This window comes from Paramacrobiotus metropolitanus, unplaced genomic scaffold (genome assembly GCF_019649055.1).
Source record: "Paramacrobiotus metropolitanus isolate TYO unplaced genomic scaffold, Prichtersi_v1.0 Parri_scaffold0000023, whole genome shotgun sequence".
NCBI classification, from domain to species: Eukaryota; Metazoa; Tardigrada; class Eutardigrada; order Parachela; family Macrobiotidae; genus Paramacrobiotus; species Paramacrobiotus metropolitanus.
The window spans coordinates 131,266-151,854 of NW_026570243.1; the positions used below are offsets into that span (position 1 = coordinate 131,266).

At 43.5% G+C, this 20,589-nt stretch overlaps 3 protein-coding genes across 6 annotated transcripts; 1 reads left to right on the forward strand and 2 right to left on the reverse strand.

Moving 5' to 3' along the window:
• Positions 1-3,613: 3,613 nt before the first annotated feature.
• Positions 3,614-5,188, forward strand: LOC129587169 (uncharacterized). Of its 2 annotated transcripts, XM_055480783.1 has the most exons (4): positions 3,614-3,988; positions 4,270-4,408; positions 4,491-4,551; positions 4,839-5,188. In XM_055480783.1, the coding sequence occupies exons 1-4, from the start codon at positions 3,723-3,725 to the stop codon at positions 4,877-4,879; spliced, it is 507 nt and encodes a 168-aa protein (XP_055336758.1). In that variant the 5' UTR covers positions 3,614-3,722; the 3' UTR covers positions 4,880-5,188. The 2 variants fall into 2 exon arrangements, with proteins under 2 accessions (XP_055336758.1, XP_055336757.1); XM_055480782.1 differs by having other exon boundaries at positions 4,270-4,551.
• A 5,389-nt stretch (positions 5,189-10,577) lies between these two features.
• LOC129587104 (uncharacterized protein DDB_G0284459-like) lies at positions 10,578-13,610 on the reverse strand. Of its 2 annotated transcripts, none has more exons than XM_055480698.1 (4): positions 13,471-13,610; positions 12,589-13,039; positions 11,634-12,004; positions 10,578-11,106 (listed from the first exon to the last, which is right to left on the reverse strand). In XM_055480698.1, the coding sequence occupies exons 2-4, from the start codon at positions 12,975-12,977 to the stop codon at positions 10,799-10,801; spliced, it is 1,068 nt and encodes a 355-aa protein (XP_055336673.1). In that variant the 5' UTR covers positions 12,978-13,039; positions 13,471-13,610; the 3' UTR covers positions 10,578-10,798. The 2 variants fall into 2 exon arrangements, with proteins under 2 accessions (XP_055336673.1, XP_055336672.1); XM_055480697.1 differs by having other exon boundaries at positions 12,580-13,039.
• Positions 13,611-17,046: 3,436 nt separating this feature from the next.
• On the reverse strand, positions 17,047-19,749 carry LOC129587149 (meprin A subunit beta-like). 2 transcript variants are annotated; one of them, XM_055480758.1, is made up of 4 exons: positions 19,478-19,749; positions 19,333-19,389; positions 17,863-18,021; positions 17,048-17,799 (listed from the first exon to the last, which is right to left on the reverse strand). In XM_055480758.1, the coding sequence occupies exons 1-4, from the start codon at positions 19,509-19,511 to the stop codon at positions 17,432-17,434; spliced, it is 618 nt and encodes a 205-aa protein (XP_055336733.1). In that variant the 5' UTR covers positions 19,512-19,749; the 3' UTR covers positions 17,048-17,431. The 2 variants fall into 2 exon arrangements, with proteins under 2 accessions (XP_055336735.1, XP_055336733.1); XM_055480760.1 differs by lacking the exon at positions 19,333-19,389 and having other exon boundaries at positions 17,047-17,799.
• Between the last annotated feature and the right edge of the window lie 840 nt (positions 19,750-20,589).

Consider the following 20,589-nt stretch of genomic DNA (forward strand, 5'->3'; position numbering starts at 1 on the left):
CTCACACCTCGCAACCGAGCCTGTTCGGAGATATCAGTACCGTCTGACGTTCGTAACCGTTCGGCGGTGTTATGAATTATGGGATGGTCCCATACTTTCTGGACTGGTCGCGCGTCTACGGGTGAGAGGTCATGTTCGGTTATCTGTTGCCATTCTGCAGCAGAATCACGACAGTAGAAGTCCGGTAGGAACTCGATAATTTCCGATACTAGTGTAGCAACCGAGTAAGCCGAGGCCAGAAAGGCCGGGAGGGCAAGCTTCTCGACGCTCCGAATTCCGAGACCGCCTTCTACGATTGGGAGAGACGCCTACATCCACATTTCATCAGTAATGTTGACGTTGGTGATGGAGGTTAAACAATGACGTATCATGTCATCAAACTGGCTCAATAGCGCCTTTTGTTGGTAACATCGGCTGGCGCGCAGTTTGTAGCTCAACCTGATTGCGCCCATACTGCACCTCAACAAGAACAGGGCTTGGTGGGCCGGTATTAACTTCAAAACATCCGGGCAATTACCTCCGTAGCACTGATGAGTGCACCCGCAACCGCATCGTCATGGACTGGTGCACCGAAATAATGTAAATCTTTCGGCCCGCGCTCAAGCTCGGACTTGGACTACTAAAACTTGGACTTGGACTTCACTTGGACTCTAAAACTCGGACTCCGCTTGGACTCTAAAACTTGGACTTCACTTGGACTCTCAAACTCGGACTCTATGACTTAGACTTGGATATAGGTGTTTCTCATGTCTTCTTACGTTTCTTCATGTTTTCTCAGGTTTCTTAGGTTTCTGAGGCTTCTTCGGTTTTCTTAGGTTTCTTAGGTTTGTTGGGTGTTCTTAGGTTTCTGAGGTTACTAACATTTTTTAGGTAATCTAGGTATTCTTTGGTATTCTGAGAAAGCTAACAAACCTAAGAATCCTAAGAAATTTAAGAAACCTAAGAAACCTAAGAACACCAAAGAAACCTAAGAATAACCTAAGAAACTTAAGAAACTTAAGAAACCTAAGAAAAAATGAAGAAACGTAAGAAGACATAAGAAACGCCTAATTCCCAGTCCAAGTCTTAAAGTCCAAGTTTTAGAGTCCAAGTGAAGTCCAAGTTTTAGAGTCCAAGTGAAGTCCAAGTTTTAGAGTCCAAGTGAAGTCCAAGTCCAAGTTTTAATAGTCCGAGTCCAAGTCCGAGTTTGAGCATGGGCCAAATCTTTCAGCTGGAGACATTGCAGGTCTGGGTAACGGTTTGGCGTTCTTCTTCGGAGCCTCCGATTACCACTAGCTCACATTTTGCTATATTCAGCACAAGTCCGCGTTCTCGTAGCGCCTCTTGGAGTGAGCATAATCATCGAAAACATCTTCAGGGTCTCCGCCAAGCGCATCGTCGTACATGAAGGTTTCTTTTAGTTTAGACTTTAGGCGCTTGTGTGGTCCGATAGTTGTCAGGTATTAGAGTAGCGGGCCGCGAACGAGTAGCAAAAGTTTTTTAGCGACGGAAAGCGTACCATTAACCAATCGTACGAAGCGGTCAGTTTCATAGTAAATAACCATATGACAAAAACGATATAACTAAAGCTCGAATACAAAAAATAATTAATAGTAATATCAATAAAAAACAACAACGTTGATGATAATAACAACTGTATTCAAATGCCCTAATTTCTAAAATTTTACCTAATTCTAGCTTTTGATTTTTAGATAAATTATAACGTCTACGAACCAAGGGATGCGTTTAGTTACGTGCACACTACATACATAGACAATGTATACGCACGTAGTCCCTACCTTAGAGATAAGTAGAGTGTTATTTTTGCTTTTAAGTTTTAGTCAATTTTTACTTTTATTTAAGTTTTACTTTTTTCGGGGGGAATCAGTATTAAAGAAGGGTGGGTGAATTCCCCGTCCAGTGAAATGGCATTTCACTCATCACTTCTTATATACGTAAATGTCGCGTTTTCTTTGTTTATGCAGAAATGCAGAAGTCTCAAATTGGATGTTGCTGTTCCGTGTTTCTGTTATAATGCAGCACTTTCCATATAAAGGACGATGTACTGTGTTCTTGTTTAAATATAACAGCCACCAGAATAATTATGTATAAAAAGTTGCTGTTTCAGTCTCTTCAGAAATGCGAGAACAATAACAAGTGCCGTATAAAGTACAGATACAACAGGCGCCGCCATACATGTAGTAAATGTAGTGTTTCCATTAGAAAGTTACAACTGCTAACATAATGCGCTGTTTCCGTTGTTCAGTAAAAGTACGATAAAATACAGATTGTTGCTGTATCTGTTTTTCTTTTTAGTACAAAAAAATTGTTAAGATGCATGAAACAGCGTACCGATCATGTCAAATCTAATGGCTAGCCAGTGCTTCAGCTATCCCAATGGCATTCGACAAACATTGTATCTGTAGCCGGCACACGTTTGTTTAAAATTGCAAAGTGCAGTACCTGTACCTGTATTTGCTGTCTAGTCTAGGGTTCAAGATTAAACGAGGCACTGTGATATCGGCCGAACCATCATGGTTGTGTAATTACTTACTGGCATTCTGCCACTAATTTCATAGTACAAAAATTTGGAACTCGATTTAAAGTGAAAACTAGTATAAGGTGTTGTGAGATAAGGTGGCAAATAGGCGGCCCGGTTTCGGTTTATAGGAAATGACTCGGCAGTGTCAGAAGTCTCACTATGAACCGATCTTCGAATTTCTGATGTATCGTAAACGCGCATACACATTATGAAATTACTTTTTATACTGATCCATTGTTTTAATTTAGCATTTTTTATATTTTCAAATGAATTTTAGACATTTTAAAAATCGTTTTCAAATTTAAAAAACGGTGGCCCTGTGGTTCGGTTCTAAGAAAAATCTTCAAGTTTGGTGTGTTCATTTATGTGCAAAAACCGAATATAAAGCTCGTTTAAATAAAAAACGTTTCAAGTCATTTTTACCTATCTCAGTTTCCACCATGATCCGCCAACCGGATGTTGTGCGCACGGCGCACAAACGATTCTTTAGCCAGCATATGCTAATCTTTTAATTACTCCATGCCACAAAACAGCGCAAAAGGTGTTTTCAAGTGCACGAATTTTGGACTCATCGTGCTGAATTTTATAAGAATCCAGAATAAAATCGCTGGTGACCCAAAAGGTCATGGGTACTCCCCGTTTAAGAATTGTCAGATGTCTTCCAATAAAAATACGGGCTCGCTCCGCTCGTCCGCTTGATTATTTTGTAAAAGCATGCTGCGCCTTCAGAACGTTTGCTGAATACATTGTGCATGTCTGAGGTATGGACGAAAGTTTCGAGGTTGCACGAGACGACTCTGCCATCCGCCAAACCGTATTGGCTGCAAAATTCTTGGTATGCTGCCAGTTGCTACAATAATTAATTTTTTCGGTTACATGAAATCGATTGCCACGATTTTCATTTTGTAAGAATATGCCGCACCTTCCTAAACGTCGTTAAAAATATTGGGCAAATTAGCAAACAGATGGGATCTGAATGATCTGATTGTGAGTCGCGGGCTTATGCAACACCATAATGTTTACAGTACCGGCGCTTAAATAATCAGATAATACGCGGATTAGCTAGTGTAGACAGAAAACTGGGAACAGCAAATACGCTGCAGGCGGTTTAATTGTAGCTGAAATACTTAAATAACCATGAAAGCATACTAAGCATCTCTCATTGCACCTGCGACCGTGAATTTTTACCTCGTCTTATAAAATGCACCTCTGCATCACGAAGCTGCCAATAAACTATTTGAGGATCAAAATGAATTTCGCAGGTGTTATTGCGTTAACAGCGTGTGCGCTGTTCTCGTGTGCGGTAGCTGCGAGAACATGCGAACAGCAGAAGGCGCAATGCGCTGAGCTACGCCGCGGCGAAGACGGATTTCACGAGCGGATGCTGCCACCGAAAAACAGTCCACTCTGGCCTGCATCCGCGGCGGATCTGCAAAAATATAAAACGTTTGCTGATCAGTATTGTCGGTAAGTATACAAGTGCATATAAGGAGAAGAATTCCATTATGTTTGTCACAACCCGGCGGATGTATGATGTATGACCTTGCGGCAAAATACGTGCTGAATTCCAGTGCGTTTAATTTAATAACTGCCGCGCTCTGCCGTAGCGTCCTACTCCCGCCGGGTGACGGTACCATGTGCGGGGAATAAGTGGCAATGCTGTTGCACGCCCTTTTTCTTCCTAGTAGCAGAATATGGTACTGTGGGCCGCGCAATATATCTTTTTACCGCTGCATGCGTTTATATAGGTGGAGTACCGACCTGGGCAACTGCCGAAAATCCTTGTATACAAGTTGTCCCGCTGTCTACAAGGATGACGTGCCATCCTCGGGTGGATGGTACGGTGCTGACTATTCTCTTGCCTTTGGTGGACTGTGTAATACCACGGTGGGTCCGGTGAAATTCTTCCGCGCTCTCAACCATTGTGCCAAAAAGGATGCCGAAAACTTCCACTTCTGCTGTGATCTAGAAGCCTTTGCCGATAACGGACAGAACGAAAATGCGGCGGCTGGCCATAAAAATTTTTGCGAGTAGGTTAGCTACAGAATGACGTCTAGATACTGTTTGCAAAATACATTCATTAAGAATTATTCATATGTTTTTACAAGCTTTTCACCGTATAAGAAATATTCAAGTTACTTTTCTTGATAAAGGCGGATAACGAGATGGCAGAACGTAAGCCACATGTAGTTTCTGTGCATTCCGCTGCGTGTAGAAAAACTGTCGTTGCTTTCCGCGTATTACGTAATTAGACGGCTCCGACACTCGTTAGTGAATGCCTAACTCTCGCAATATTGTTCCGTTTTGTGTTTTCTAGCAAATTACAAACGAAGCTGCGCCTTTTCGATGGCAACGTAGGCCTGGTTGTGAGATCCAAATGCGGAGAAGACGCTATACAGGCATTAAAGGACGGATACCAGCAGATGCGCACCGCCCACTGTTCCAAGTAACCAAGCCACCAAGGCATTCGTTTCACCATCTGGATTTTGTATCTCCCTTGTAGTGGACGATAATTCCGGCTTAATCTACTGATAGTTGTTAAGCTTCGAATTACCTGGATATTCTGATGCGTTAGTTGAGATTTTTTGCAATAACTCTGAGTCCGAATATCCAAATACAAATACCTAACTCTTCAACAAGGCGATGAAATTATAAACATGCACTTGAACCGGAAGTCCTAAATTTCATTGTGTAAAATGTTTAGGAACAAAGGGAAATCCGCTTAATTCGAAACTGAGAACGGTATTATTTCTTGCAGCTCGGCTGTATTATTTATTGTAATCATAATATTGGATCATAATACTGCAAGCATCTTGAAGCTGCCGGCGCAAGTTGGAACATCACGTGCAGCTGGCAAGCAGCAGGCGGACGCGCGTACAAAAGTGCGCACAGCGGCCAAGGTCAAATCGCCGGCAGAATTTTCTGCCGCTGAATTTTTGTGTGGTCAAAACGCCGGCAGAAATTTTTGAATTTTTTCAAATTTAAGCATAAACTGTATAGTCATAATTAATTAAAAATACTTCTGTTTGTACACGGTGTTTAAACCGTGTATTACATAGATTCGGGCACTCTACACTGGCATAGTTATGCAAGTACAAATAGCTGTATCGGCATGCTTGTAGGATTACGTAGACTGCTTCCACATAACGCCCCGAAGAGTACGAGTATAACAAAACCGTCCAAAAGTAACAAACAAGGTGCTAAACAATACCATTATCGCAATAACACCGAAGAGTGATCTGGTCTGATTACTTTGAAGCCTTACCTGAGAAGACAAACTTCATCGAAGACTGTCCAGATTCATCCGCGACGGATGGCCAAGCGCTGCAGGCGACCGACAGAAGGCCTACCAAGCGACTGAAGCGGGAGTTGGTATTGGTCAACGGATGCATTTGTTGGGAAAAGCGAACAGTCATCCCGGAAAACCACCGTCCCGCCCTCCTAGCACATTTGCATGACGCGCGCATGGGCGTCAGCAAAATGAAAGCGGAAGCGCGCGGATGCTGCTGCATGGTGGCCACTGCTGGATAAAGATATCGAGCGACTGGCGGCCGGTTGCCGCATATACTCAGAATGCGCCAAGGAGACTGCGAAAGTTCCATTTTCCCAGTGGGCCGTGCCGGAAGCACCATGGAAGCGTGTTCATATGGACTTCACGGGTCCGTATCAGGGAACGATGTTACTTATCATAGTGGACGCCCTGTCAAAGTGGCCAGAGGTCATCCCTAGGAAACACGCCACAACAGATGGGGTAGTGGAAGCGTTTCTGAATCTATTCAGTCGCTACGAGGACCACTGGGTGCTGTGAACACCCCCTTCACGACTGGGCTGCGATGAACAGCCGGCTGAATTTAAGCCGTTTGCATTTAGACTGTGACGACAGTAGCGTTGCGAGCTACGGCTAACCGGCTGTTCTTCGCAGCCCAATCGTGTAGGGGGTGTTCACAGAATCACAGCACCCAGTTGTCCTCGCATGTCATATGTTCCGAAATCGTCTCCGACAATGGGGCGCATGTAGCCGGCAGATATATCAACCAGTTGATTGTAGATAATCTACATGTTAGCCCGTCAGGGAAGTAGATTTTCGTCAATAGATCTGACGAACTGCATCAATAGGCCTGCCGACCTGAGCCTATGCTTTGTCTATGGGACCGTCAGTAGATCTGCCGAACCCGCACAACTGTGAAATATGATATCCTTGAGCTTGATGAGCGCATGGCGGCTTCATATTATACCTGCTGTACGTATCGCTTTCAGTTCAAATACGGTAATACTGGCGGATGCAGGCTTCTGGCAGCAACCATCGCAGATTGTAATTTAATTAGTATTTTTACTGGAATTGTGTCTAATTCTACGCGCAGGATTTTTGCTTAATTTCGGTACTTACATATTACATAGCGTATAAAAACAATGTCAACTGCAACACATTGCTTAATATTCAATACTTATTAGACAGCGCATGTGTCAAGTGTTGAACAATTAACTGAGTGATTTAATTTAAAGAATGATAAAACGTGCAATCCGCAGACGGGCGACTGCGCATTTACTTAACAATTTCGTTGAGGAAGACAGCAACGACAGCACTGCTGGCGGAGTGTTATACCTGTTAATGTTTTATGTTAAGCAAACACAAGCACCCGCTATGCATTTTTTGATAATTGAACCACAGATCAGACGAAATGCATCAATAGGTTTCACGGACCTACCCTATGCTTTGTCTATGAAAACGTCAATAGAGCTGCCGAAACGGCTTAACAATGAAACTTGATACCTTTGAAAACTCCATGCCGGCGTCAACAGTTCGGCCGAGCGGGAGCATTTAAGGTACAGCCGCACTAGCACATTGTGCCAGCGCTAGATAACCAGAGCCGGGCGCTATGTCTTGTCCCTTCGTGTTGATTTCATGGTTTTCATCCACTTTTTCTCAAAAGACCGGTGTATCTCTAAAGTGTGAACGCGGCTATTAGACATCTGGTATCATCGCGAAATGTGTTAATATCGTGGAAATATATTTCTACTAATTATTTCTACGTTTGCAAATGTTATGCTTGCATTAAAATTAACCGTGGAAGTTTAATCTGACCATTGTAGGCGTTGAGCTAATTAAAAAATAACTGCGTCGCTTCCTGAGCTTAATTAGTTTCCGCTTGATTTGTGCAATGAAATAATTTTCTCAAACTTGGCCTATGTGCTGAATAATACCGATTGTGTTAAATGGTAAATATTAAAAATTATTAGAAATAAAAAGTAGTAAAAAACAGAGACAAGTATAAAATTGCCAAAACTTGCGGCTATGACATTTGTCAGACGTCCGCGTTTATTATATTTTGAACTTTGAACAACGCTTTTTTGAGTGGAAAAAGTAGAGAAGAAATGGCACGGTCGTTTGTCTTCATATCGCCGATACAATGGGCCAACGCGGTGATATCTTTAAGGTACAGCTCGGCCAAACTGCTGATGCCGGCATTCAGATCAGTAAGGATATCCAGTTTCAATGTTATGCCGGTTTGGCAGATCTATTGACGCTTCTATAGACCAAGCATAGGCTCGGGTCGGCAGGTCTATCAATGCAGTTCGTCAAACCTGTTGACGGACATCCAGTCGCTTTTTGCCTCATGTTAAAAAGGTGACATTTCGAGCACAGCAGCAAATATAGCAATTAAGCCGTTCCAGTCCAAAGTGTACTTACATTGCGTTATTTTTTCTAAATTTATATAGTAGTAGTTTATTCGTGTGTTGCATGTACTGGATTGACGGTTATGTTTATGTAGGTTAGCACAGTAGCGTCCGGTCACTGCTTAAATCGTGCTCGATAATTTGGGCAGGAAATAAGTGTTGCTTCCCGTATTGTACGTTGAGGTATCCTTGCGAAACTTTCGTTGTGGAGTCTTAGAAAATAACCAACCCTTTCAGTGCTACCGCAGTTACTGCTCAATAGTTAGATCAAATTCGCAGTTCGGTTTAACTACTCGGGAGTTACAATGCGATTGCCTCACGGTGGGCTGATTTGCGAGTACATTTAATTCTATAATACGAGTATTCAGACTTCACTGTAATCAAAATAAAGTACTACAATTTTACATTAAACGTTCAACAGTTCTGACATAACTTTATTTTGGACGTTCGTAGAAGGTTGTAATTACAGTAAATACTAAATAGTGAATACCCTTTAATCGTGTTGTTTGTACGCCAACGTTGAAAAACAGACAGATGTTCCGATACTCGATATTAGCGGAATAATGCCGTTAGAACACAGTCAGAATTATTCTGGACTTCTGGTTATGACATTTCAGAGGACAGGCAGCAATGCGTTTTAAAATTATAGCTTTGTGCCCCACTCTTATTACTGAGAGAAAAATATTACTTCGATTTTGCGCTGATTGTCAGATATTTGCGCTCTGTATTCACTGCAAACAACTACAGGTGTGCTGATTTGAAATGTGAAGGCGCAACAGGAATAGCGAAATGCTATTTTTCGTCTAGCGCCGCGCCGGTACATAGCTGCATATGTTCAGGCTCGGCCGAGCTGTATTGTAGATGCCGGCATGCTGTGCAAGGATATCAAGTTTCACTGTTTTGCGGGTTCGGCAGATCTGTTGATGTTTCCATAGGCAACGCACAGGCTCGGGTCGGCAGGCCTATTGATGCAGTTCGTCAAATCTATTGACGAAAATCTACTTCCCTGACGGGCTAACATGTAGATTATCTACAATCAACTGGTTGATATATCTGCCGGCTACAGGCGCAGTTTACACTGGAACCGTTTGCCCAATTTGGTGCTCAGTTCGGAATCAAGCGCATACGGACGCCTCCGAGACATCCGCAGTCCCAGTCCAACGGACCGGCGGTCCAACGGAGAGGACGGAAAGTTACTTCCAGTTGCTCTGCGCCAGTTCCTAAGCCGCTGCCGGAGCGTCACATATGCGACGGCGGGCGTAACGCCGCCGTAACAGCTGAGCAATTCATCGGTCGGAAAATGCGGTTTACCATGGATTTGCTGGTGATCACAACGAGAGAGAGTAACCGCCAGCGGCATCAACGTAATTTTAACCAACACACCAAACCAAAGATTTTCCAAATGTTTTTGAGTGGGGCTTTCCCAGTGGGGGAGGTGTAATAGTGCATGACGTTTACATAGCAACCAATACAGCTGCAACTGTAAGATCGTGTAAACATGCAGGGTGCAACGTGGCGCGCCAAATATAGTAAGTATATTAATAATTTGTAATTTTGTACGATAAAATGGGACAGTGGATGCCCGGGAAGCGCGTTTCTATACCTCTTTGCAGCGCTTCTGTCCTTTGTAGTTTGTAATCGTTCTTTGTCCGCTTGCTTCTGCTCTGGAGATTAACCTGTCCCGGAGCAAGGGGAAGGATGTAGATAAGATTGGATATCATTAGGTCGTATTCGTCGTTACGAGTTTGTTTGTCATTACGAGTACCTGTAGTATTGTGAATTCACAAGCAGCGTTGTGCTGAAACGGTTCAATAATAATAAATACTGTACCCACCCACCATATCAGAAAAACTCCATTCCGTTACCTGTCATTTTCCACAAAGAAAATCATTTTCTACGATTTTATTAACGAAATGGCCATTTTTTTATTGAAAAATAAGGGTGGAATAATCAAAAAATGAATTTTCTAGACATTTTTCAAGGCTTCTAATCCAATGTTTTCATTTTTCAAAAACAAACCGGGCTTGGGAAAAACGGGGTTCGAAAGTAAAAGCTATGTTTTTTTGGAAAAATTCCTATAAAAATAATTTTAGGCGTAGATATGGATTAAAGGAAATGCCGATCGAATAAAAATATAAAATGCAATGAAAAGATTGTTTGAAAGATCGTTAACGCTACATCAGCAAAAACACTAATATTTCAATAGCAATTTCTTGGCTTATACGATAAATTAACTAAAACAGAAAGAATATTAAAAAATCGTTTAGGATTATTTTCTTATCCATAATCGTTTTTTATCCATAACCATTTTATAAAAAATCGTATAGGATTATTTTCTTATCCATTATTGTTTCATTTGCAAAATGACCCGAAACTGCTTGAATTTCAACAGGAACAGGAGAGCCATAACAATGGGAATTTTTCTTAGCAGAATATTGTGCAGAACATTTCAGAATTTGACATTTGTGCAGACAAGTTAATAAAAAAAACCGAAAAAATGCAGCTGCAAAATTCTCGTTAAACTGCCAGAATACAAGAAGAGGTCATGATCCTGTCAAATGTAGGAACCTGCAATCAACGATCAACTTGGCGATTATCCGTTCAGTCGCCGCGGAGCAGATTGAGCACATCGTCCGGATAGTCGTCCTCGTCGCCGTCCCCGGGTGGCCGGATGTTCTCCTGGGAGACCGCCTCGTCCCGTCCCTCGTCGTCGTCCGTGTCGCACAGGTCGATCAGCGGCGGTGTCGGCGCTTTCGGAGGGGGCGGCGGGGGCGTGGCGTCGATGTAGCGGTTGTCCAGTTCGCTGTTGATCACCTCAGATTTGCTGCGCTTCAGCACTGCTTTTCCCGCCCCGGTCGCCGGGCTGGCGTCGTCCTCGGGGCTCTTGCGCTTGCTGCAGCCGGGCGATGCTACCGGGATACCAGCAAATAAATTAGATCGAATTAATACGGATCTTTAAATAAATTATTACTAAGTTTTTCAAATTTGTTTCGATTTACTAACCTTTAAAATTATTTTTTAACATTTTTTTTTACCACGACCAAACGAACGAAAAGAGCCCTTTTAGTTCCTGCTTATTTTGTTCTCATCTTCTCTTATACGATTTCACTCATTCTGCTATTCCAGTGTAATTACCTGCTAACAGAAATCAGGCAGTATAATTACCTAACAATAATTTGCTTCGCTGTTTTTCCACTGATATTTCGTACTTATACATACTGCCATTCATTTCATTTTACACTAACGTATTTTCACCAATACTAATTTTCAGATAAATATACAACAACTCACATTTCATGTGAAAAATTAATAAGGCAGGTAATTATTTAATAAGCTTGTATCAGAAGTACAGCAGCGGTATTTATTTTAAATAGTTAAAAAAGACATTTTCCCAATAACTGTTGGATAAAATTGCTGTGACAGTAAGTAGCCATACCTGTGCCGGGTTCGCTGCGATGCAGACTGCCCTCGGGCTCCTCGGTGGTGCTGGACTGCGCGTCGATCCCGTCTTCCACCCGCTCATCCTTATCCACCTCCACGTCCACGTCGCTGCCGGCGCCGGCGTCCGCCGCTGCCTCTTCCTGTTCCGCCGCCGGCACCTCGTTGTCCTCCTCCTCAACGAGATCGTACTCGTCGTTGGAGAAGTCCGGTTTGTTGGCGCCCGGATCGGCCTCGTCGCGCTCCACCACCAGGCCCTCGGCGCGCAGCTTCGCCTTGTACTCCGCCAACCGGTCCAGGAAGCCGCTCCGGACCTGGTTGATCAACAGGTGCTGCTCCAGGTGGGAGTCGCGCGGCAGCTGCGGCTCACTGCAATCACAGCGTACAAGGGAACAATTTAGAAAAAGGAAAATTAAATTCAAGGAACATCAACATACATAATGAAATAAAAAAAAACGTAAATAACAAGATAAATACGAATAAATCAATAAACAATTAACAAAACAAATGAGCAAAAGATAGAATTTTAGCGCCTGGTTGATTTAGCTAAATAGGCGCAATAGGCGTGGTCCATTCAATTACTAAATCAACATGCGGTTTCAATAAGATAATTTACTGCAAAAAAACATAACTCAATTTTTTGCTGCTTTTTTCACTCAAAGACATAGATTTCAGAACGACCGTTCTGCGGAGAATTTGTAACAAATCACCAATAAAACTACCATAAAATTACTTTGTAACTACCAATAAAAACGCCCATTTTAAATTCTTTTCATTAATTTTGTCATTATTGTTGTCTTTATTTTTTCACATTATTTTTAGTCCACTGAAAACCGTAACGCAATTTCGGGACAACAGTCTGCCGGAACATTTTCAGAAACCTAACATAAAAAAAATTGAATATTTACGCTTTTATATATTTTTTTACCAAGTATTTTCTGTACATTACTGACTCGGAGCTGTAGGTGTATTTGGAGACGACGGTCCTGCGGAACCTCTTGGCGCGGTACTGCTTTACCGCGCAGTGAAAACGCGGAAACACGTCCTGGACGTCCAGCGGCCGGCGCGTCTCCTCGTGGCGCAGGCGCGGCTGCTTCTTCTCGGCGGCGATCTTCTGCATGATGGTGCGCACGTGCTCCACGCTGTAGCCCTTGCGGAAATCGGCCTTCTGGCCGGCGCGGTGGGCGACGGCCACCTGGTCGTTGTCGGCGAAGGACTTCTGCACCATGCGCGTCAGACACTGGTCCAGCCGGTGCACGCCGCTGCCTTTATAGACGAACGGCGGCATCTGGAAGCCCCGCGGCGCTCTCTCCCCGCTCTTCTCTTCTTTCTCCTTGTCCATTTCCGTCAGTTTGACGATCTCCTCCAGACAGGCGCCGCTGCGCTTCTTCCACTTGTCCTGCTCTATTTCATCAAGCTCAGTTCAATAATGGCAAGTCAATACTGCCGAGTATAAAAACACAGCCACAGGTAAAGGAATAAATAAGTACCTAATATAAATACTGTAATCAAAGGTAAATAAACACGGGAATAAAGGAAATAAATAAAATTAAATAATCCAGAAATCAAATCAAGTTACACAGGACCAAGACAAAACAAAATTGACAACCGAAGAATTCAAAATAAATAAAATTCAACCACAAAAGTAAATAAAGTTAAATCACAAACATAAAGAAAACGGCTAACAGAAATAAATAACATAACAACCAAAAATCGAATTAATCAAAAATTTCAAAACAAAAAACGAAATGAATTCAATTCAACACTCAAAAATGCAAAATCAAAGGAAATTAAATTCCAAAAATTCCAAGAACATAGTCTGTGGATGCCGTTACCATGGTGCGATGGCAGGCCGGCTCGTCGTTCATATCCATCTCCTCGCGCTCGAGCGCCATCACCTGTTTATCGCACTCCCGCGCCCACTCCACCAGCTTCCCCAGACGCAACTTGTCCGGGCCCTCGGCCATGGCGTCCATGAACTTCTCCACCTCGGCGTAGTCCTCCGGCTCGACCTCCTCCTCCTCGTACACCTCTTCCTCATCGTACGCGTCGCCCTCGTCCTCCTCCTCCGCCGTATCGTAGGGCACATCGTACTCCGCCGGGATGAGGGCGTCCAGGTCGCGGGTGTGCAGGTACCGCTGAAAGTAATCCTCCGTCATCTCGGAGGCCCGCGAGGAGGGCCGGTCGGCTACGGGGAGGCCCCCGGAGGTGCTGGGGATGGGGGCCGCCTCGGTGGTGTCATTCAGCGCGGCGGGGGTAGGGGCGCGGGCGGTTAGCCCGGCGGGCGCCCCTCGAGTAAAGCGTGGTCCGGGGGACGGGACCTGTCGGGGTTCCTGTGCGGGGGGTCCGTGCGGGGGCAGGGCGCTGCTGCGCTTGCCCATGACCTTGCGGCGCAGACAGGCCGGACCCGGGAGACAGGGCGGGAAGCTGCCGATGATCTGGATGTCGTCATCGTCGTCCATACTGGTCCGGGTGTTGGCGATGGCGGGGATGCTGATTCGGTTGCTGGAATTGTTTAGCTGCTTAACTGATTCAACTTGATTTAATTCTCTTCGACGTCTTCGTATTCGATCTGCTTTAGTAAACCGAGATATATGAATACCTTCAATTAAATTATTAAAAATAAATACCCTCAAACATAGAGACTCTATTAGCGAAAAGCCACTTTTTCTGTATGGCCTCAATCGTATCTCACATAGGCTTGTTTTGTAGAGAAAAAAATCTGAAACTTTTTAGTGTTTTTGAATAAATCGAAAGAAAAAGATTTCTATTCCAAAAGGAAGGAATGATGGGAATATACGTCCCACAATAGGGTCTACGAGGAACCGCATTTTTAGCCGTGCCAGCCCGAATATGAGCCGATCTCCACTGCATACTTAAAGCATGGGGCCAGCCACAGAAACTCGTGTGCGGTAGCCCTAATGTCTTAATCATCGCGACAGACGATTTTAGCTCATGTTCTGTGGCTTCCCAAAATTCTAAAAAGATGTAACAAGCTAGACAACTCAAAATTTTTGAAAGTATGTATCAAGTTTTATCAGTTTCAGTAAGGCAGACACGCTCAATGCAAGTTTATCAGTATGCCGTTTGCCAGGGAACCTAACGTACAAAACACCAGATTTCACAGTTCGCACTTATTTCAAGACCCGGAGTTTCCCGGGGAGATTTTCATCCCAAAACTGAATGAAATCGAAAGATAATGAAGTTTACAAACTTTTGGATTTGGTAAAGTTGTGGTAAATCGTCCTAGTTCAAAAGATAAATGCAACAGAAGAGCAACTTTTGTATAGTGCGACTGGGTCTACAACGTTTATAGCGGCTCAATGTAGTGGTACTCTGGATAAGCCATACACCATTCGATAGAGAATTAAATTCTCTTTCTGATTGGTGCGTTTTAAAATAAGACCAATTAGAAAGGCGTGGGGCAGGGCTACCACAAGCCGAGGCATGCATTTTCTCGGTACGAAGCACGGGATTCGAGCCGAAATAGTGCACAGTGTGGTGCATATACCTACGCTGTCGTAGAGTCAAACAGTCAAACTTTAAAAGAGATCAAATCCAACCTGCATGACAGCTAACCAAAAAATCAAATTAAGTAGAGAAGAAAAGAAATAAAAATAACACTTTATTAACCTAAGAGATACAATAAAGCAATCAATTAATTATCAACCCCAGAAATTCACAATAAATACAGTTAAACGAAGATACTGGGTATGTCACTTACAGGGATTAAATTTGTCCTGATTTGTGCTGTCTTCAACTGCAAGTACTCAACAGAAAATACACACTTACATGGTGACGTTAGACTTAGAATATGGGGTCTCCAGCGTCATCCTTGAAATTGAAGGGACTGCGCATCAAGGCTGAAGGCATGCGGCGCATCTGCAAGCAGCAAGCCCATCCATATCATAACAACATGAGATCGACGCTTATGTTGGCAAAAAAAAGACAGTACTTTGTGCGTTGGCTTTCGAGTTTCGATCTTTGCATTATTAGGGGAACAGAAAAATGAACCTAGTGAACAGTATTACAGTCACAGCTTGCCAAATACCTGCTTGTGCTGACAATAGCCTGGTGATGATCGTCATCCGCACTTGCCAACATCAGCCCGTTGCTGGCGTTGCAGATTCTTGCGCAATTCGGAACACAGAACAGTATCACAGCCAATTTCCCAATTTAATGGCGACTCTAAAATTAAAGCAGTGAAAGAAAGCACTATAGGTTGGAACTTGAAAGTTCTACGCTCTATGAAGAATTCCGGGAGGTCGAAGAACGATAAACTTTTGGCGCGACGACAGACCAGGTAGAAAGCAGACAACTCAACAGATGAGAAAAGGCAAAAGCGAAACAAGTCATTCATGAATTTCCGTAATTGACGATTCTCGCCAGGATGGCGCCCCGTGGCGGTTGAGAGCCGTACGCCCACGCTACGCCCAGAAGTCATCGTAGGCCATAGCAACACGTGCTTTTCCTGGCATTGTTTAAACAGCGCGAGTTCGCACACTATTCTGCTTACTAATGCGGCAATTACATAAAAAATAAAAGGACACTAAGCTCTACCAATTGGGCGACACATGCCTGATAAAAAGTGAATGTGCCCCGTAAATTGTGCGGCGATGCCGATGGCCGTGGTATATCAGAGCGCCTCACGTGCGACTGTTTTCGCGTGTTACATGGCGCATGCGCATTTCCCCTTTTGGCGCACTGCGAAATTCCTGTAGTTAGTGACGTCAAAATGACACACTGCCAGTCTGCAGTCCCGGCGAGAATCACGAATTATCCGATTTGCCAACTGTGTGGAAATCGAACCCGAAATTATTCGGGTTGAGTTATGAGGCGAAACTGCATGCGCGTGGTGGGTGGGTAGTGAGACTGCGTCGGTGCCGGACATGTGCCCGCCACCGTAAGCGGCTGCACACGGAACGCCCGGCTTTTTAATTAATTAATTTTTTTTGAATAATTAGATACAGTGTGGAAACAGGAAATCCCAGTAGAAATTCAACACGAGTACGAGCTCGGTCATCGTGGACAATCCTAATGACGTCATATAGATAGTTATACCAAATTAACGTTTTCTTGTGCTAATCAGACCAAAATGTGCGTCAGCCGAATTGCACTGTGGTTGAATTGCACTGACGGCCGCAAACCTTTGGCCGAAAAAACAAACCTTTGGCCGAAATGAACGTGGCCGAAATGAAAACAACCGAAGTTATCGGTAGCCAAGAAAGGCTCCAAAAGTAAGTATTCCTGAAAACGATTTCAAATGGCGTGACTTATTTGCTCGATCTCGGCTCGATTTCGATTCTTTCAACAACGCTTTCAACGATTTCGATCCTTTCAATTGTTGGACATCATGGTCCTCATGGTCCTGCCGACACATACTGCTATAAAGAACTAAATTCGCCAGTTCCTGGCACAGCATCAGATGTGTTTGGAAGTTAGCTGGAAACTTCGTAGCTGTTTACATCCGGTCATCAAAGCCAATCAATGTAAAGATAACCATTCGATATGTTAAAAAAATTGTCTAGATATACAGAATGCAAACGCTTTACGCGTATGCAAATTAATAAGTAGTACTAAAAGATAATTCAACATGACTGTAAGACAACACCGGCTTTTCCTCCTAACTTAAGAAGAAGCGAGTGATAAACTAAAAGACAGTTTTACTGCCTAGTTTCCAAAAACAAAATAACGCCGTTACACTCCAATTTTCAAACCGAATGCAAACTTCTGTTGCAAACCGATATTCTTCCCATTTAAACGAGACCTTCACTACATGGAGTGAGAAGGGCCAGTTTATCGGCATAGTCCAGGAGTAGTCGATATATTATCCATGGCAATGCCACCATGACCTTCGAAAATCCCGTGTCTACCTTCGAACGTTAGCGTGAAGTCTTTCATGGTATCCACTCCCACGGGCATTTGAACCATTTGCTGCTCCCACTGGCGCGTTTCCCGGCCCGGAAGTGCAAACATCTCCAGATTGGATATCAACCCACCGTTCCCACCGGTTATCATAAGATACAGGTCACCCGGATTACTGCCCTTCATATATGTCCAAAATTTCAGGCACAGTGCATCGTCCGGGCTTTGACGGATGAATTCCTTGGTAAGTATCGTTCCGCGCGCGGGAGTGGCACTCGTGTTGAAGTAGAGGAACAGTCCTGTGGAATTGATTGTGCTACTTTTGGTATTTCAAAAATCAGGCAGAATTAAAGAACCTTTACCGGAACCGGCCTGCGTCAAATCATCTACCGGGATCGCCAGATTAACATCAAATGCAGGGCTGGAAGCGGAGATCAGATTCCACTGGTAGTTTGGACGCAAACCATCCACTGGACCCCATCCACACGTATCACCATCGTCGAACGAGCATACGCTTACCACTAATTAACACAATCAATTAATAAACGCTGTTACTATATTAGCCTGTATATCACTATTATTATACGAAATGGTTACGCGCGAGAGCATCTCGCGCTGTGAGTTTTGGCTGCGCGCAAGAGTTTTCGGACCGAACGAAATTAAAAATAAAAAAGTACAAAGTATTTAGTACTCTGCAGTATATAGTATATGTCATGTCATGACAACCTGTAAATGCTTTAAAAGTCACCTTTGTACATGAAGGTAAGTATCATAAAGTACGAAAGTACCATAACATCGAACCGGCATTTCGTACACTGCGCTGACCGGCGTTTCTGTAATAATTAGCCACACAGTGACACGAGTAATTAAGATCAGCGACAAATTCGAATCATACGCTGCGGCTTTGCGCGCTATCGAGGAATGGAGTGAGTCCACGCATCAAGTCTTTATAAATCCCGGTGGCAATGCAAAGATTCAAAAACGCACCCACTGCACGACACCTTCCCGTACAGTTCCGTGAAACTGGTATGCAAGAAAGCCGGCATCTATCGTACCAACGGTGAGGCTCACTTCCGACGAAAAATACTATCACTATCATTATGAAGAGCGACTGTCAAGCAGCTATCCGCCCGAAGTTGGTCAACGGAATGTTGGAAGTCATCCATGTGCCGGCTGCAGAAGACCACAATTACGAGGTGTCGCAGGCGCTAGCACAGCATTGCCCTGAAAGGAGACGGCTTTTCGACACGGAGGAGAAGACCGTGGAGCAGCTGATCCCCAGTCGACGGCAGGTGATGTAATGCCTATAATCCGCCGGCGGGGAATGCCCACCGGCTTCCGAACGACTGCGGTGTGACTGACTTGATGCCAACTGACTGAAGCTACAATTATAATGCACTATAAACAACTCCAGAGCTGAAATTATGTCGAAATATATTAATTATATTCATAAATAGAGGCGCCGAAAAACTCTCGCGCGTAGCCAGAACCCATAGCGCGGGAGTATTCTCGCGTGTAGACATGACGATTATTATATTAGCCTGTATAAATTGTTTAACAACTGCTTTGATATATTAGCGCTTATGTTTATTGTTACGTATGTTAGGGTAGGTCGTTAGGTATGTTGATTGTAAATATTTTCCGATAAAAAATTTTGACTACCTAATTTCCCAGAAATTTTTCGTTTTCATGTGTTTCTTGAGAAGTGGGAAGCAGATAGTTTTTATACTCATTTAGTAAGTGTGTTCCTTTACCGGTGATATATAAAATTATTGGCCAAAACAGTATATTAGTATTACGGGCATTTCTCATTGGAATTTTAATGACTTTACCTACAGTATCGCGCGGTTGTTTAACAACGAAAGCACCGAAAACAGCGTTAAGTGTACCTGTAAAAGTGCATATTATTATTGGTTCAATAACAACATAATTATCTGTAAATATTATTTGTTGAAAATGAAGTCCCGGGAAAAATACCGAATAAATACAGAGCCACCAAAAAAATCCACATCTTCGGAGCTGTTGTAGGACTCGTATCAGTGGATTCAGTGCACGAATAAGTTCACGCCCGGCCAAGTTCTACTGTAGCAGCAGAGGTGGTGCGAGTTGATTTAGTGTAATGAAGACACAAACAAATGCGGCGAGCAAAACCAATAGGTACGGCAGTTACTAAATTACGGAATTTGCTTGTATGAGGACGCTGCATATGCTGCTCAGCTTAATGGCTGCCGTACAAATAATAGGCGTACATTGCTTCATTAAATATAAATACCGCGCATGTTAAAACTATTTGAATGCTTTATCGTTCTTACGCTTGTCAGATGATAGCATTCGAGCAAATCTATGGTCAAGGTTAACGTCGGCCTATCATATCTCTCCTAATGCCCGCAATTAATTGCAACAAAAGGCCGCTGACGACAGATTGATGGCTCCCGATAAAGCATAGTAAATAAGTTAACAGAGACGGTAGTTTGACGTCAATCTGCTAAAACGGTACAGATAGCACATGGCGCATTTTTATTTGAATAATTACAAAATCGATCAGAGCAGACGCCTCGTGAATAACCATTCGGCGTACAAAATAACCAGGTAATCCGTAATATTTAAATATGGTAAAAAGTGCAATTGCATTGACCAGACCACTTTCATTTGCCGAAAAAAGGAGCCCATCAAAACTTTCAGTTTCATGAGAATGCAAATCGTCAGCCGTAAAGACAAACCGACATTAGTCCGCTCTTTTCATCCAAGTGCAGCTATTCGCTTATAAAACTGAACGAATACTGTGCGACATTGCAAGTCAACGGACGCAGCACGAAACGAAACGCCCAATTCACCCGACTCCACCACGTTCACATTCTCGTCACCCACATTTAATTGACCCTTGGAACATGTGATTCTGGTGGCAAAGTTTGTGTGCCGGATTAACTGGCCGTGCGCAGCAGCCATAAATGCAAATCTCGCAAATGCTTTCGGCACAGATACGTGCTGTCGGTGATGAATACGGCTTCAACGGCGTCCGTAGTAAGAAGAAACAATAAGAATATTGTTTGCGCAACGTGAATTGTTATCGATCGTGGTTATCGTCGTTT

Excerpts from the sequence above, each read along its gene's own strand:
- LOC129587104 (XM_055480697.1), bottom strand. The coding sequence starts at position 12,977 with ATGGACAAGGAGAAAGAAGAGAAGAGCGGGGAGAGAGCGCCGCGGGGC. Across the intron at positions 12,005-12,579 it reads TACAGCTCCGAGTCAGTAAT|TGAGCCGCAGCTGCCGCGCG; the intron begins GTACAGAAAATA and ends CTGTGATTGCAG. Across the intron at positions 11,107-11,633 it reads TCGCAGCGAACCCGGCACAG|CATCGCCCGGCTGCAGCAAG; the intron begins GTATGGCTACTT and ends GTATCCCGGTAG.
- LOC129587149 (XM_055480758.1), bottom strand. The coding sequence starts at position 19,511 with ATGTGGATTTTTTTGGTGGCTCTGTATTTATTCG. Across the intron at positions 19,390-19,477 it reads GGTGGCTCTGTATTTATTCG|GTACACTTAACGCTGTTTTC; the intron begins GTATTTTTCCCG and ends GCACTTTTACAG. Across the intron at positions 18,022-19,332 it reads ACAACCGCGCGATACTGTAG|TGGTAAGCGTATGCTCGTTC; the intron begins GTAAAGTCATTA and ends TGTGTTAATTAG.
- LOC129587169 (XM_055480782.1), top strand. The coding sequence starts at position 3,723 with ATGCACCTCTGCATCACGAAGCTGCCAATAAACTATTTGAGGATCAAA. Across the intron at positions 3,989-4,269 it reads TTTGCTGATCAGTATTGTCG|GTGGAGTACCGACCTGGGCA; the intron begins GTAAGTATACAA and ends GCGTTTATATAG. Across the intron at positions 4,552-4,838 it reads GGCCATAAAAATTTTTGCGA|CAAATTACAAACGAAGCTGC; the intron begins GTAGGTTAGCTA and ends TGTGTTTTCTAG.